The following is an 18,105-nucleotide window of genomic DNA, read 5'->3' on the forward strand; positions in this document are numbered from 1 at the left end:
AAAAATCTTTTAAAAATAACAAAGCTATACCAAAGATAGGTTCGTGGTTCACTGCCTTGCTTCCCAAACTCATTTATCATAAAATTTTGACTGAAAGTTTTCCTGGGAACATTTTATTTGCTATCTGAACTACATTGCTTATAAATCCACTTGTGGCTTTTTTCTTATAAACTTTGAAAATGCACAAGAATTTTTTGCATGTAAAAAAAAATCATCTACTGTACATGCTCTTTGATTTTTGTTCAAATAAGAAGACTGATTAAAGCACAGTTTCAAAAAAAGTTGAAATGGAAATCAGTCACGGTCATCTGTGTTCAAGGGGAGAACTAGTTTGCATGCCACATCTGTTATTATAAAAGCTCAGCAGTCAGTTAAGCTTCACAAAAAGTTAAAGGCTGCGACCAAGACCTAACCATTCTTGAGCTATTAAAGAAACAGCAATTTTCGAAATATTAAACTTCAGGTATGATTTAATGTTATACTTTTGCCTTTGCTGTTGATGATGCTTGTTTGGTTTTGTTTTTCATGATGTATGGATTTCTCTTTCATTTATGAGTTTTTGAGCTGGTGACAATATTCTAAATAAAATTTTTGGTATGCCCTGAATGCAAGAAACCTAGAACCAATAGAGTGTTACAATCTGGTCTGCTTATTCGGTCAGGAAAACCTGATCATCCACATTGTTCTGGTAACAAGTCCATGTCATGGATACACTTAAACTAACTAAATAAACACCGTTAAAACTATTAAAAGACTTGTAACTTTTTACTAATTTAATTTTTTTTTTTTTAAGAAACAGTGTTATTTAACAGAGGTTTCCTAAGTTTATATGATTTAACACCTTTATTAAACAAACAGCACTAGAAGTTTAGCAGATAAAAAACGTTATTTTACAGATTTTCCTTTAATTTATAAAATCAAACACCTTCAAATAAAGCAACAACACAAGTTCTAAAAGAAATTCTGATATTTCACACATTTTCCATAAATCCCTATGAATACACATGTTCAATAAAGTGTTAACTCAAACTCAAGATTGTAATAACATATGTAAAATAACCTGAAGAACTGTGACACAGTATAGTATAAGTATGATACAAAATAAAACAAAAAGATTCAGTTTTATTGAATCTTATAAGATTAATTATTGCATTACAGTACGATCCTAAAAGGAAAAGCAAAATGAAATATTTAGACTATTAAGCTTTAACAAAGGAAGATTCGCTCTCACAAACTTATACTCACAAAAACATATGGAAAAATTTACATTCTCAAACAAGTTTCCTAATATTTTAATTCAAGTTGGATTGGGAACTTTATTACAAATAAAGTACAATGTGGTGATTTGTTTTTACTTGTTTTTACACTGTATAGTTCTAATAATATAGGTATGGGGCACTGGTGATCAATGGTAGGTGTTTTGCTGGCCATGCGATAGACCCCGGTTCAATTCCCAGCCACTTGATGCAGTGCCGAGCCCAAGCCCAGAAAAAATAGGTAGGTTGCGTCAGGCAGGGTATCTGTTGTAAATCCTGTGCAGGACTAGATGGTCTGCTGTGAAGACCCCTTGTTGGAAGCAAACCGAAAGGCCGATAATAGTTTGAATAATGTAGGTGAACAAATAACTTTACCCTTTAGTTCAGAACCCTAATTATACAGTGCAGGTGTTTCGCCCCTAGAAATTGGGTGAAATAACATGATGTTTCCTCAACAGTAGGTTTACTGCAATGAGTATTCAAAAATGTAACAATACACAAAAATGCACTTAACAGGGTTACTATTGTTGTAGGAGAATACATACTCATATACACACTATATTTCCCTGAGACATTTTAGTTATCGTCAATAAGCACAATTCACATTTTTTTTAGCTTTCTCAGTAAACTATAAAGTAAATTTAACTATATGAACTCATAGAAAACTATACTAAAGTGCACAGCACATACTGCATGCACAATAGTAAAAACATTAACGTATTTGCAAATAAAAACGTGATGGCTGAGTTTAGCTTTATTGTCATGCATGCACTCCACTTTACCCCCACACACACAAGCATTACTATACACAATGTAGCTAACATTTCCTTTAAAATACTTTAAACACTCCAAACCTGTTAGCAAGCAATTACATTCATTTAGTGGCATTAACTACTGGCAACATAACTAGAAATGGGGAGAAATAATCACAAGAGTGATATGTGATGTTTCCTCAACAGTAGGTTTACTGCAATGAGTATTTAAAAATATAAAAATCCACAAAAAAAAGATATATATATATATATATAACAATCGAGAAAAAAACTTGTAAGTGTTTGGGGGAAGACCAAGCTATCTTCGGGCTTTAGGGAGCAGGTAAGTATTGCGATTTTCTCCCTATTAAAGTCCCGCACGCTCGGGTTCGCTGTCTTAAAGCGAAACCGCGACCCGCAGCGCATTTCTTGCGTGCAAATCTGGCAGGCGCACGAGACAGTATTTTCCTTTTCTCTCGCTCTCTCGCCGGATCATGAGTCTTTTACCTTCCACTTCTCCAGCGCGGCTGGAGTTTAACTCTTTCATGGAATAAGCCGTATTTATCCTGTGTTTTTGTGCTATTGACATTTGATTTGTTCCAATCTCATGGATGAAAGCGCGGTCCTTTAAGATGATCTCCCAGATCAGAGAGACGCTCACGGGCTATCTCTTTCCTGGGAGCTCATCCTCTTGGGAAAAATCCACACTCCCCACCAAGCGTGTAGACTAACATCTTCGTTGGTGGGAGAGCCTGGTGCAGCCCTGCACACAATGGCTTTGCAGGCATACCAGACTGACCTACTGAGAGCTGCACCTTTTAGATAGGGCTGGCAGCGGGAAACCTACTGCCAGCTATGTCTCTTTAGGTACGAAGCAATAAGGATGACCAGCATCCTTAGGAGGCTGTGGTTCAATCTCCGCCACCCCGGGTGTTTCGGAGAGCAACGGTCTCCAGTGAATCATTAGGTGTTCGGTCCCTTTCTTCTAAGTTCAGGATGCCGAACATCTATCACACCCATCTAGCCGAGGTGTCAAAGTTCGTGCACCTTTAGATAGGCTGGCAGCGGGGAACCTACTGCCAGCTAAGTCTCTTAAGCACGAAGCACTGTGGAAAACCAGTATCCTCATGACAAAGTGTTAGGTGCTCGGGTTCCTCCTGCCGTGTTTCAGGACACCGAACACTGTCGCGCCGAATTCATTATAGCATACTTTAAAGGAGTATAATCTAGGTGAGGTGGTAACGTCACCACTCCCAGAGTGGTTTCAGTGGTGGCTTAGTGCCTGGGGATTTCATCCAACGGCCAATCCCCAGAGGTAATAAGGGTTACGCGCCGGAAGCTTCGTACCCTTTTTATGTGGTTCAGACCCTCGTCCTTGACCCTGGGTCCCACTCTAGGTCCGTCCTGTCGTCGCAAGTTGCTAACATCAGACGTTTTTCCCATAGGGGCCGGAGTGCGGCCTTAGATGGCCGCCCAGCCCAAAGGAACTGGAGAGGTCATCTTCTCGTGTGGCACATCAATTGCCCCGAAACGATGACTCTATTTCTGGCCCTGAAATACTCCCTCCAGCAATCAAGAGGTTATGATGTCCTAACGCGGACACTACGGCAGACTTGTAAATATTGCCTGGGCAGACTAAGCTCGCACCGCTAAAAAGACTAGCGCACTAGGTTCTGCTTTGAGGACAGGACAAATTCTGTCCCTCAGGATCATTTACATACTAGCACATGGCGAAACATGCAGACCCAGTCCACTGCCCAACCGCTTCAGTGCTGGAGCTTCTGCAAGAAAGTTGATCTCAGGCTTTTGCCCTAGTACACTCAGAACATACGTAGCCGCTTCTTGCCTACGTCCTGACTGATGGGGCTGGTGGAAAGCACCCCTTAGTGTGCTTAGGCTTTACCAACTGGCTAGGAAAAGCTGTTCTGCATTCTTACCCAACTATTTTCCACAGTTGAAGCCTTCTGTCCTCCGCTGTTAGCTCCAGAGCAGTAAGACTTCATTCGCTGTGCTCAACTCATGCTCTTTAATTTACAGTGCTCCTCCGCATTAGCCAGGGCCGTAAATTTAGAGCAGGGTTTCATACGTCTTGGGGCCGCGGCCGAAGGGCAGCCGCCATTAGACGAGTTGGGTTGGAGATGCTAGTGCCCTAGCCTAGGAGGACAGGACAAATTCTGTCCTTCAGAATCTTTTACATTCCAGGACATAAAACATGTAGACCCAGTCCACTGCCAAACTGTTCCAGTACTGGAAGTTTCTGCAAAAAAATAATAAATTCTGCATTCTTACCCAACTATCTCCCACAGTCGTAGCCTTCTGTCCTTCGCCGTTAGCTTCGTGCGACTGTGGCCCAAGGGCGGCGCCATTAGACATGACGGGTTAAAAAAGCTAGTGCTCTAACCTATGAGGCGCGTGGCATACCTCGCCTCTAGTGATTAGGGCTGTTCGACCAGGAAGCTTGCCTCATCTATTGCTCCGGCAAGAGGGGCTTCCAAGCATGGCATGCGGCAGGCTGCCTTTTCGCAAGACATCGGTCAGGCTTCATAGGGGGATGCCAGGCTCGCGGGTCCTCGAGTCAGCATCCCAGGATTATGTCTAGGACTCCTGGGGGGTACTGTGCGCACACGACACAACCCTGGGGGTCCATCTCGTTCCCGCTTTTTCAGGGAACAGGGTTACAGCAAAGTACCCCGAGACGAAGATTAATGCTATGACAGATTGCGACACTTATAATGCTATCTGGATTTACAATGCCTCTATAATTTGTAACAAAATATAAACACATTTCAACCTGTCGGATAGGTAAGTAAAATCTAAAACATACCACTAAATGTAAATAAATTTGCAGCAAAATGGACAGTCCACTGTATCCAAGAAAGAGCAATCCTGTTCCAAATCAGCAGTAAACAACTGGATCCTTGGTGCAATAGGGTGGATTGGAAGAAAGAAGATAAGAACACACAGAGATATTAAATTCTTTTTCACTGTTGCCCGAAAAACAGTTTGACAGCTGTATTGAGAATAGATAAAAGTATTTAAAATCATATTCAATACTGCATATGTTAAAGGGAAACTCAAGGAAAAAAAAAATTATTTTACTAAGTGAGATTAAATTCGTAGTCAGTCTAGTATCAAGTTTAACCACTACAACCAGCATTTATAAAATGGCTTGGCAGGGTTATCCAATAGGACAAGCATGTACAGTACATCAGTGTAAACAACTTATTTTTACCACTGACAGGCTCATAAAGGTTATAACTGAGACAATACTGTAGAATCTCTACATAGCAAAAACTTGGACTCAAAATGATCCAAAGTTTAAGGAGTTCCCTTGTTAATCACAATAATATGACTATAGGATAATAATAGGATTCAAATAGCCTTATTTTACACTCCATACTTAATAGTGATGGACTTGTCTCTCTACTGGATGCCTCTTCTCCCACGTTTCAATGTTCCAATCAAAAAATGGAAGCAAGTTTCTTATCATTAGCAATAATCACAGCTGTAAATGTAAATATCACACAGAAGCAAGCCGAGGCACATAAAAAAAAAAGGATTTAACCAATATGCGGTATTACAGTAGGTAGTGGGTTCCCTGTTGAGTCTGGTTCCTCTCAAGGTTTCTTCCTATCGCTATCTCAGGGAGTTTTTCCTTGCCACTGTCGCCATCATCCTTGGCTTGCTCATCAGAGACATTTTATTCATTTATCTCATTATTATCTAGACACATTTTTCTCACACATACACAATTTATTATTATTATTATTTATTTATTTTTTTTTTTTTAATGAATTTCTCTTATTTTTACAATATTTAAATCTGACACAGCAAATTAAAGAACATTCTAGATCTGGCAGAAACACCAAGCAAAGAGCCACTAGATAGACTGTCTTGCTGAATTTGGATTTGTACAGACAGTGGACAACAGTGGCACTGTTGATAAGTGATAACTTTTTATATACAACAGCAGGATTTTAAAATACACTGATTTAAGGTAGGACACTGGTTATCCAATATATATACATGTTTTTTCATGACTACTGTAAAACCGGTTAAAATTTGGTGTGAGCACACTATGACAGATACGAGTGTGCTAAAGAATAAATTTGCTTTGAGAGTGACAAGAATAGACAGAATTAGGAATAGGTATATTAGTGAGACAGTGCAGGTAGGATGGTTTGGGGACAAAGTTAGAGAGGCAGATTAAGCTGGACTAGTGCAGAGGAGGAACGAAGGGTATATCAGGAAGAGAATGTTGGAGATGTAGTTGCTTATGTTGCAAGTTGCTTAAGTTGTTTTATGGATATGGTAAGGGAAGACAGAAGGGATGTTAGAGTAACAAAGGAAGATGTAATACGACACATCTTCTTTGTGGTAGACAGAGTTAGATGGAGACAAATGGACCGATGTGGTGATTCCTCATGGAAGCAAAAAGAGGATAATGTTTCTTATAGTACATGGCGAATGAAAGCCTAGAAGTAAAATGTAAACCAACTGATATTTAGAACACAAAGAGACTAAAAAATAATTTGACTGGCTTTATGGCAAGCTTGTCATTATTGTATTCTCTTTCTGTATTTAGATGCCTAACACACCACCCAGTAGCTGGATTGAGTTCCAATGTCCATTAAGGAAAATGTTTGCAATGTTTACAATCACTGTGCAAGCCAGAATACCTTAAAGTTTTATTGATAGTCAGAGACTGAGAAATGCTTAGAAAGATGCAAATGCTGAGTAGCATTTATTTACATTAAACACCACAGGCAAATTCATCCAAGGTGTAACACTGAGTCATAAACAGGGACAGACAGAAGGTCAGCCAATGAGAAAACTAGGTATCACAAAATCCAAATACCAGAGAACAGAACAGGGTTAAATATACATGGGGCAAAAAAGTATTTAGTCAGCCACAAATTGTGCAAGTTCTTCCACTTACCAAGATGAGAGAGGCCTGTAATTTTTATCATAGGTATACCTCAACTATGAGAGACAAAATAAGAAATAAGAAATCCAGAAAATCACATTGTAGGATTATTAAAGAATTTATTTGCAAATTATGTTGGAAAATATGTATTTGGTCAATAACAAAATTTCATCTCAGTACTTTGTTATATACCCTCTGTTGGGAATGACAGAGGTCAAACGTTTTCTGTAAGTCTTCACCAGGTTTTCACACACTGTTGCTGGTGTTTTGGCTCATTCCTCTATGTAGATCTCCTCTAGAGCAGTGATGTTTTGGGGCTGTCACTGGGCAACACGGACTTTCAACTCCCTCCGAAGATTTTCTATGGGGTTGAGATTTGGAGACTGGCTAGGCCACTCCAGGACCTTGACATGCTTCTTACGAAGCCACTACTTCATTACCCAGTCAGAGTGTTTGGGATCATTGTCATGCTGAAAGATCCAGACACATTTTATCTTTAATGTCCTTGCTGATGGAAGGAGGTTTTCACTCAAAATACCCTGCACTCAAATTGCACTCAAAGTCAGGCATGAGCAACTGAGCAAATTCTTCACAATGAACATTGCAGACTGCAGAGAACTATAATGTACAGCAAAACAATAACACAATGACTAGTCTTTCGTCACATCTTTTGCATTTATTAGGGCATTTCCTTTCCATTTTCTCTAACTATGCATTACTGTGAGATTGTTGTGCGTGTTAAAACATTAAATCATTTACAGTAGGATTCAAGCACAAAATTTTAAGAATGCAATACAACAAACATACATTTACAAAAAATTGTGTATGGAAGACCTCATATCCATTTTTTCCCTTTAACTGTTTGAACTCTGGGTGAAACCACAATTCTTGATGGGCGAGCAATCTCTTAAGAACCGCCCTGACATGTTGGGTATGTTCTTCAACTGTCCGTGAATATATTATAGTATGTCGTCCAGGTACATGCCCACCGCCCAAACATGTCCCGAAGCACATCATTGATGAAACTTTGAAAGGTGGCGGGGGCATTGCAGAGTCCGAATGGAATGACTAGGCTTTCATAGTGTCCAGTGGGGGTGATGAAGGCCGTCTTTCACTCATCACCCTCTCTGATACGCACCAAGTTGTAGGTGCACCGAAGGTCCAACTTATTGAACATGGTGGCACCAGAGAGAACGTCCAGGGCAGAGTTGGTAAGAGGCAGTGGGTGTTGGTTCTTGATGGTAATGTTGTTTAGCCCCCAATAGTTGACACATGGATGAATATGACCACCCTTTTTCTTTACAAAAAAGAACCCCGCAGCGGCAGGCGAAGAGAAGGGCTGGATGGTACTTTGGCGGAGGACGCTCGACATGAGGTCCTCAATTGCCCGTGTCTCAGTGGGTGTGAGGGAGTAGAGATGGCCGTGGGGTGGAACCGAGCCTGGCTGAAGGTTGATCGCCAGGTCATAGGGGCGATGAGTCTTTTACAGAAACTCCTTAGCCAGGTCTCGGTAGGCGGGAGGGATGGCGTTGGTGTCGACGTCGGGGGCCTCGGACTTCCTAGAGCACGTCCCAGCCGATGCCGGTAGGCAAAGTACGTTGCAGGCCAGCCCCCACTGCAGGATATCAGAGGGTCATGCTGCAGAAGCCAGGAGTTTCCAAGGATGATGGTGGTAATTAAATGGAGGTTAGATTAAATTAAATCTGTTCTTGATGTTGATTGATGGTAAGGATGATCGGTTGTGTCTGGCTGGTGATGGGGCTAGATGAAAGGGGCCGACCGTCTACAGATGTAATACGAACAGGCTGGGATAACACCGAATAGATGAACGCAGTACTTCTGACCCGTTTTTGACCAAATTGGATACCTGAACCGTGAGACGAGGGCTGGTGTTGGTGACCGTGGTGGAGAGTTGGAGAGGGCCCAGTGAGTTTTTCTCCCTCCTTACCAGGTCTGGGCGTTTCCCGGACGGAGGGGACAGATTGCTCTGTGGTGCGCCGCTGACCCACAATAGGCCCACAGCCCCTCTCGGAAGCGGCGTTAGGGAGGCGCGTCCTAATTGCATGGGTGCCCTAGCTCCGGTGTCAACCACGGCAGGAGGTGGAGATCCCACGTTTCCGTGGGTGGTGGGAGTGAAGGTGGTCGATGTTCGTGGAGTGGTGTAGGCAAAAGTGGGTGCTGGCGGCAGGGTTCTCGGGGCTGGCTTCAGGCGAGGGAGGAGGCGCTGGTCAATCTGTGGGCAAGCTAAATCAATCCCTCCAGTGTGGCGGGAAGCTCTCTTCTGGCTAGCTCGTCTTTAATCCTAGAAGCCAGTCCCTCCCAGTAGGATGTCCAAAGCATGGCGTCTCCCCAGGAGGTCTGCACTGCGAGAGTACGGAAGTCGGCGGTGTAGCGACTCACGGATGATCTGCCCTGCCGCAGATGGTACAGCTCTGTGTCAGTCTCCACCTCGCCTGCAGGATGTTCAAAGTTTTAACTGATGGGTGAAAGTCTCGGGTTACTTTGTTGTAACCCTGTTCCCTGAAAAGGCGGGAACGAGATGCTGCGTGAAAACGCTATGGGAATATCTTTTCGTGTTGCCGGTTATGAAGCATGTGTGTACCAAACACGCCAAATTTTGGCTTATATAACCTCGGTCAGGTGACGTCATCTGATTAGATGCACCTGCAGGTTATAAATAGGAGTGAGCCGGCAACATTCCTCAGATTGATTGTCTGAACGGACGTCCGGTCACGTGGGCAGTGCGGCATTGGGACGCAGCATCTCGTTCCCGCCTTTTCAGGGAACAGGGTTACAACAAAGTAACCCGAGACGTTCCCTTTCAAAGGCTACATCCGATGCTGCGTGAAAACGCTATGGAAACGAGAGTACCAATGTCGCCGCACTGCGAGTGTCTGGACCCCGCATTGTGTAGCGTGTGCGCACAAAGCTGAGAGGTCTCAGAACTATGTCTGGGAAGCTGACTCGAGGACTCGTGAGCCCGGAGTGACAGGAACATCCAGACTATAAAATCTAATAAATGTGTGCGGAGAGGACCAGCCCGCCGCGTCACACACCTGGGCCAGGATTAGCCAGTCGTCTATGTAATTGAGAATACGGATGCCCTGGAGTCGCAAGGGAGCCAGGACAGCATCCATACATTTTGTATATGTGCGGGGTGACAGAGCTAGACCGAATGGAAGGACCTGATACTGGTAAGCTTCTCCCCCGAAAGCGAACCTCAGGAACTTCCTGTGTTGTGGCAAAACTTTTATGTGGAAGTATGCGTCCTTTAAATCTATCGTCACGAACCAATCCTCTGGTTGGATTTGCGAGACAATCATATTGATGGTTAACATCTTGAATCTGTACTTTTTGAGATAGCGGTTCAACCCGCGAAGATCCAAAATCGGACGCAGCCCCCCGCCTTTCTTGGGAACCAGAAAGTAGCGACTGTAGTAGCCTGACTCCCTGTCTGGAGGAGGAACCTGTTCTATGGCTCTCTTCTTCAGCAACGCCTGGAGTTCGTAGTTTAGCAGATGCGCTCTCTCCCGTATCACGGAAGTGTAGACCACGCCGTTGAAATGCGGAGGGCGATGAGCAAACTGAATCCTGTAGCCTTTCTCTACAGTCTTTAGCACCCAGGGAGATATGCCTGGCAGTAGCTTCCACGCTGCCAGTTTCTCCGAAAGGGGCACCAGTTTTAGTGCGCGGGGGGGTGTTAGTGGTTCGGCATCCTGGAATATAGCAGGATAAAACCGAGGCACTAACATATCTCTGGAGGTCGGCGGAAACTGAACACCGACCCCCTGGGGGTGTCCGGGGGGGCATGCTCTTATAGGAAAGAGAGTTGAGTGCCGTTCCCCAAGGGGGAATCACCCCCACAGTCCTGGGCACGTAGGCTTCAGGACTTAGTCTTTGAAAAGAAGACAGTGCGGCAATCTGATCTTTTGGAGGCAGCCTGTTGGGGGCGACGAGCTGTACCCCAGTCCTTACGGGGCGGTGCCCGGCTGCTGACGCTCTCTTTCTGTGCTTCTCGCCTGGTGAGATTCAGATCTGGCCGAGGCTGGGTGGCCGAGGGCCTCGACTCTTGAGCACGGCGTGGGAGAAATTTCCCAAAAGCCTGTTCATACAATTTAGCTTCTCGGAACCTAGTGGCGACGGAATTCAAATAGGCTGAAAGGTGAGACAGGGGCATCAAGGAGGAATCTTCTATCCTTGTCCTTGATGCCTGTCAGGTTTAACCACAGGTGCCTTTCAGCGGTCACCAAGGAGGCCATGGAACGGCCGATTGCACGGGCTGTCTGTTAAGTCGCACACAGGGATAAATCAGTAGCCCGGCGTAATACATTGAATGCGTCATGATTCAGTGTGCCGCTCGTGCTCAAATCTTTCAGCAGATCAGCCTGATACGCCTGCAAAACCGCCATGGTGTGCAAGGAAGCGCCGGCCTGACCTGCTGCTTGGAACGCTTTCCCTACCAGGGTAGAAGAAGTTCTACACGGCTTGGAGGGAAGTGTTGGTTTCTTTAATGAGGATGATGTTCCAGGAGAGAGATAGCCCGCAAGCGTCTCTTCTATCTGGGGCATCACCACATAACCTCGTGCTTTTGCATCAACGATGTTCGAAGTCGATGGTACAAAAATACGGGAAGAAAAAGGATTTCTCCAAGAACGAGATAGCTCGTTGTGGAGGTCATCAAAAAATGGGAGAGAGCGGTGTTTTGGTTCCATCTCCTGGCCACCCGACAGAAATCTGTCATCTAATTTAGATTGTTTTGGGTGAGCCTGCTCCTGTGGCCAGTCAATATGCAGTCGTTCGACTGCACGCGTTATAACTTCAAGCAATTCCTCATATTCTCTTTTATCTTTTGAGGAGCGTTCTGAGGAAGCAACTTCCATTTCCACAGAAGCAGGAGAACGAGTCTCTTCAACACAGCACCGGAGTGCGCTCGTGAAGTGGAAGGAGAGACATCGGGATCGGGGGAGAGGGCAAGAGAAAGGAGGGACTCCGTCTCTCGCTCCTCGGCCAGATCTGCTTGTGATCCCCATGAGTGCAGCACGGCTCGTGGTTCCCTAAAGAACGCGAGACGCGCGCGAAGCAGCTTCATGGGGAGAAGATCACAGTGCTCACACTCTCCATTAAGCCCTTCACCCAAACATTCGAAGCAGAATGTGTGCATATCGCCCTCCGAAAGGAAATTTTTACAAGGAGGGGGACATCTAGTTCTAAACTCCGCCATACTAACTGGTGAGTTTTATAGATTTAATTCTGCTTATTTTGTATTTTTGTTATGCTTGCTGACACACACGCGCACAATGCAGTGAAGAAAAAGATCTGAGGAATGTTGCCGGCTCACTCCTATTTATAACCTGCAGGTGCATCTAATCAGATGACGTCACCTGACCGAGGTTATATAAGCCAAAATTTGGCGTGTTTGGTACACACATGCTTCACAACCGGCAACACGAAAAGATATTCCCATAGCGTTTTCACGCAGCATCGAGTGTAGCCTTTGAAAGGGAACTCGTTCTTTGAATGGGCGGTGTCTAAATCAGAGCCAAGGACTGCCGTGGCCCTGATAGCAGCGAGACGAGAAGAGCAATGCACAATCGATCGGTGGAGTATTTGGTGGCATTAAACTCAAACACCAGATCTAATGCAGTTAGAAAAACACTACATCTCCCGTCTGTGCCATCCCATTTATCCGGTAAAACGAGGCAAACTTCAGAAGTCGGAGCTGCGGCCGCCGTAACGAGAGGCCGGTTAGCCGTGCTATCAACAGCCTCGAGAAGAGTTTTCCTGTCGAAGCTCTGCCATCTCATTTAGCTGGTTGATTAGCTCGGCATGCCGATCTACCACATCGCAAAGGTGTGCAAAATCCGCTGGGTTTACCGCTCGTGGCTCAGTCATTCTATCACGAACTAACCCGGGATGATCAGAAGACTTACGCGGAACGGGTGTGTGTGACACTGGCAGGTAAAGCGTAAGACTGGGGACCCAGCGTCCAAATTCCACATATCCTTGTCTGATTAAGCAGCATTGAAATGCACCAGGCAAACAAGTCTGATCTACACAGGGCCCACCCACGCAACCCTCAGAATGCAAAGGATCTGCTCCCAATGTCCTGGTGCCAGACACCACAGCACCCACAGAGGTATTGTAAAGTGATGCTCAGAGAGGGTCCAGAGCTGCCCAGGTACCAAGGGAAACCTACACAATAATGGACATAATGTTTTGTGTTTTGAGATTTTTAATTTCTGTTCAGCAGATTACAAAAAAATATTAACAAAAACAAATAGCAAGACCTTAATATGGCCCTTATATATGTTCTTTAAAATGCAAATAAAAATAAGCATTTAAATTTAATTTCTGAACAAATTTCAAGTGGTTGAACATAAGTTATTTCTAATTTATTTATTTCAGTGCTTCCAAATCCCATCCATCATGAAGCGAAGTCTTCATCTGCTACTGCATATTACTGGTGAGAGGATTTTTATTAATAAGATTTGAGCTCATGTTTTTGTGGTCATGTTCAATGTTTTTCGTCTGAGATTTAGTATGTTTTATAGTGAGTGTTGGTCAGGTGTGTAAGTACACAGAGTCATTCTATAGCTTGAATTACATTTTATGTCAATTGATTAGATTTATTCTGAATATATTGTAGCGTTTTTACGCCGGGAAGAATGCTGGAGAGAGGAGTGAGCTTATTTGCTACCCAATGCAATGGCTGGGAGTACTTTATTAAGCACACAGCATGTAAGGCATGAGCAGCACCTTCACTCAGGAGCCTACATCCAATTCACCACTAGCTTGAACTGGAGCACATTTCACACGTCACACCCCCCTCACACAAACAGGGCCGAAGCCACCAACCCAAACACCTTTCCCCAACATGGTGAACACACACCGACATCCCCGCAAGGCATGCTGGTCGTCAGCCGCCGCCCCGCCCACGCCACACTGCCCCCACCCGAGCTGTGACCGTCCCTGGTCACCATGAAGAACTCCGTTTCGGAGGCGTGGAGGCGGTCGGCGCTGGCGGTGGGAACGCCGGCGTCCTTTGGCAGGTGAGGGGTGAACGCGAATGTAGTCCTGAGGCGGTCCGGCCTCCAGTGTTCGAGGGTTCCCCGGCGTGCGGCTGTGGAGGCGCAAGACGGTCCCGGTGGGGCAAAACTCGTGCCCGCCCTGCCAACCGCACCCGATAGATGACATCGGAGAGCCGAGCTGGCCGTGAGTGTCCACGCCCATTCGCCCCTTCTGCCTGGCGATGAGCGGTTCACAGTTCCACAACCCGTGGGAAACAGTGGAGCCGGTGTCCACGATCGCCCGCAGTAAGACGCCGTCCGGCACACAGTCGATGTAAAGCCCCGCGGGGCTCCCCAACCGTCCACCCGGCGCTAGTTTAGCGGCTGCTGGTGTACGCTGTCCCTCAGGCCTGAGAACCTTGCAGCGGTCCCTGGCCTCGGCGTCGTCGCGGAATCTTGGAAGCGGGGTCGAGGCCTAGCCGCGACGGGTAGCCCTGTCCCGGGCTAGGTTCACCTACCAAGCGCCACTGAGCTGCGGGCGGTCGCTCGGCTCTTCCGCCGCGATGTGCCGCCGATATGGCGCCAGCCACCTTACGATCACCCGCGCCGTCGCCTCGCCGCGAAACGTCAGAGAGCTGCTCGTTGCCTAGCCGCGACGGGTAGCCCTGTCCCCGGCTAGGTTCACGAACCGAACGCCACTGAGCTGCGGGCGGTCGGTCGGCTCTTCCGCCGCGATGTGCCACCAATATGGGCTCAGCGCGCTCGGCCTCGCGCAGCGGCAGTTCGCTTTGCCGGCTAACAGCGCACGGAGCTGTATTTTGCTCCGCCGCTTGCGCAGTGCCAGCCTCCGCCCCGAGATCCAGCGCCGGGATTTTCTGCTTCCGAAGGTCCTCCTTTGTGCGCTCGAACCCGTTATTCTCCATCCCACTTCTGACACCAATGTAGCGTTTTTACGCCGGGAAGAATGCTGGAGAGACGAGTGAGCTTATTTGCTACCCAATGCAATGGCTGGGAGTACTTTATTAAGCACACAGCATGTAAGGCATGAGCAGCACCTTTACTCAGGAGCCTACATCCAATTCACCACTAGCTTGAACTGGAGCACATTTCACACGTCACACCCCCCTCACACAAACAGGGCCGAAGCCACCAACCCAAACACCTTTCCCCAACATGGTGAACACACACCGACATCCCCGCAAGGCATGCTGGTCGTCAGCCGCCGCCCCGCCCACGCCACAATATAAAAGAAATATTTTACTTATTAATAAAAAGTATGTTACAATATCACAAACATTATGCAAATCTCATGCTTTAGTTAGTTTTAAATATGTCAAAAAAGTTCATTTAAGGGGGTTTTTGTTTAAAAATAATGAATAATAATCATTATTGGTTAAGAGTAACTATTTATTTATTAATTAATATAATACATATAATACATACAACTTTAAATAATATATACACTGTAGAATAAGTTTTGTATAATTAAATAAATGTCAATTTAATGTTATGTATGCATTCTAAAATAACATATTGCTACAGGTATTATCCAAATTGCCTTGCAAGCAGTCAGTAATGACTATGTCCTGATCACAAAACCATCAACATGGTCGAACGCACAGCTTTACTGCAGGGCACACTATCTTGACTTGGCTACTGTGCAGACTAATTATGACTGGCAAAAGTTGGATGCTGAGGCAGCAAGAAATGCTTTGACGACAACCGGCTGGATCGGACTTTACAATAGATATAACGAATGGTACTGGACCTGTGCTACATGTACTTACCTTTTAAACCACTGGGCCCCTGGACAGCCAGATAATGCTGGTGGGAATCAAACCTGTGTTGCCATAAACTCAAACGGATACTGGGAAGATTATGCCTGCACAGATTTGAAACCCTTCATATGTTACAATGGTAAGCCAATATCCGAAATTTGATTTATTTTGTGTAAGATTTTTATTTATATATTCTGTTAACCTAAGAATGTCATTTACAAATCAAAGTTTCCCTTGCCATGTTCTGTACCTTATACAGTCTCTTATTTTTGGTTTGTTATTATTACTTAATTTGTATTAGCCAATTTTATCTCTGCATCTGTCTGTATGTACTGTATTCATGCAGCGGATTAAACTGCATTTTGCATTTGCCATGAGTTTGTGTGGTGTTATCCACATTCTGATAAGAGATGATGAGTGCTACACAGAAGCCCACTCATGCCCTGCATCTCTACAGTAGCCTCTCACACCATCACATTCCAGCCTGGCTTCCTCCTTGTTGAAAGTACCTCATGGTGAAAGCCCATTGTTCGTTGTTTGTGTATTGCTTATCTGGGCCAAGGTCAATCTCTGCCTATCATGTAGGTGTTGTGCTCACTGGTCTTATGCGAGAAAGCACCTCGCTTTCCTGGGCCTTTCATTTCATCCATATGAGTTTTAAATTTTTTTAAGCAAACCTTAGTTTGTATGATTGTATTTTATACGTGAGTAATGAGATTATATTTGGTACTGTACATATGTGATCAAATATGTTTTCCCTAAAATTTGCAATTGCCTTTGACTGTGTACAGTATACGTACAACATATGTTTCATCCCAATTAGAAACTATAGGGTTACGTGTTTAACTATGGTTCTATTTGTCAAATTCATGCTGTCTTTTACTGTTTAGATACATTTAACATTTTACTATTCCACAGCTAGCTCAGGAGCACATGTTCCTGTCTCTTCTCCTACAATGAGCTGGTGGGGAGGCCGGACTTACTGCGCCAAATATCACAAAGATTTGGCTACTGTAGCCAATAACACAGAGAATACCCAGTTACAAGAAATAGCATTACTCCAGGGCACTTCTTGGTTTGGCCTATTTAGGAAAACATGGATTTGGTCTGATGGGACCAATGCTGTGGGACTCCAGTGGAAACCTGGTTTCCCAAATAATGCTGATCGCAATGACAACTGTGCTTCTGTCAATAACAGCATGTTTGTAGATAGACCATGCAACAGCCTCTACAATTTCTTCTGTCAATCGAGTGAGTCTTTAAATATTTTGGTTACTTTCATAAGTCCTTTGAAAGAGTCATAAAGCATCATGTCTGTGGAAGACTTAAATTCCTCCAAAGTATTTTGCAAGCTTATGTTTTGCCTTTTTTCTGATAAACATTTCTTCTACAGAATCTATAGTAAGGAATCAAGTACTGAAACTGCAGATTAATGGAGATGAAAGTGTGTTTAATCCTACTGTTCAGTCTGCCATTTTACAGAAGGTAAGTCACTAAATGTAAAAATAAGTCACTGGTTTAAAAAATAATAATAATACACTTTCTGATGAAGTAACACTCCAGACTGCCACAGCCACAAGCAGAAATCCACAAAAAAGCCCCCAATAGACTTCACTCACTGTAATTCACTCAGTTTCCATCTTGCTTTTATGCATGACCAGTTAAATTTCAGAATTCAACCATACTGTAGTGTAGAATAAATTAGCCATGTTGTATTGTACAGCAACAAAATCTTGATTTGTTTTTCAGGTTGTGCAGAAACTAAAGGATCATGGCCTTACAAAGGACACAAATGTAACCTGGAGGTTGCAGTCAGATGAGAATGTCATTTACAAGAAACGCATTTCTATAATGTAGCCATAACACATTTCCATGTAAAAGTAAAATTATTACTTTTAATGACGGACAACTTTAAGATTTAACAGATTTACGTACTGTAGTTCCCAGAAGGGGTAGTTAAAATTAACAGAGGTCAAACTCCCTGAGACAATATGAGGAGGATGGCATGAGGATAAAATTTAAGAAACTATCTGTGAACTTAAACTCAATTTATACATAAATTAAGTTAAGAAGATATTTTCATGATGTGAAGGAGTATATTACATACACTTTGTCTATAACTTGCTTTCCTGAATTTCCCATTGCTCACATATTTTTCATATAGCAATTGTCATATTCATTTAACATTAATGCATTACATACATTGCAGTTTTGGATGCAAAACAACTAATACCTATTAGATATGGTTTAGGGTTAACTGTCCAAAGGTTTCTGTACAAAATTCTCTATTTTTTTAGATACCACTACGCACAATGTTGAACTTGAATACTATCTTTATTTATTATATATATTTTTTTGCAATGTCTGAAACTGGGTGGGGTGTAT

At 44.1% G+C, this 18,105-nt stretch overlaps 1 protein-coding gene across 1 annotated transcript; it reads left to right on the plus strand.

Moving 5' to 3' along the window:
• Positions 1 to 395: 395 nt before the first annotated feature.
• Positions 396 to 17,583, plus strand: LOC128508860 (macrophage mannose receptor 1-like). Its single transcript, XM_053480349.1, has 6 exons — positions 396 to 463; positions 13,341 to 13,398; positions 15,485 to 15,859; positions 16,639 to 16,971; positions 17,114 to 17,205; positions 17,470 to 17,583. Exons 2-6 carry the CDS (start codon positions 13,362 to 13,364, stop codon positions 17,575 to 17,577), a joined length of 945 nt encoding a protein of 314 aa, XP_053336324.1. The 5' UTR covers positions 396 to 463; positions 13,341 to 13,361; the 3' UTR covers positions 17,578 to 17,583.
• The last annotated feature ends 522 nt before the right edge of the window (positions 17,584 to 18,105 follow it).

This window comes from Clarias gariepinus, chromosome 20 (genome assembly GCF_024256425.1).
Source record: "Clarias gariepinus isolate MV-2021 ecotype Netherlands chromosome 20, CGAR_prim_01v2, whole genome shotgun sequence".
NCBI classification, from domain to species: Eukaryota; Metazoa; Chordata; class Actinopteri; order Siluriformes; family Clariidae; genus Clarias; species Clarias gariepinus.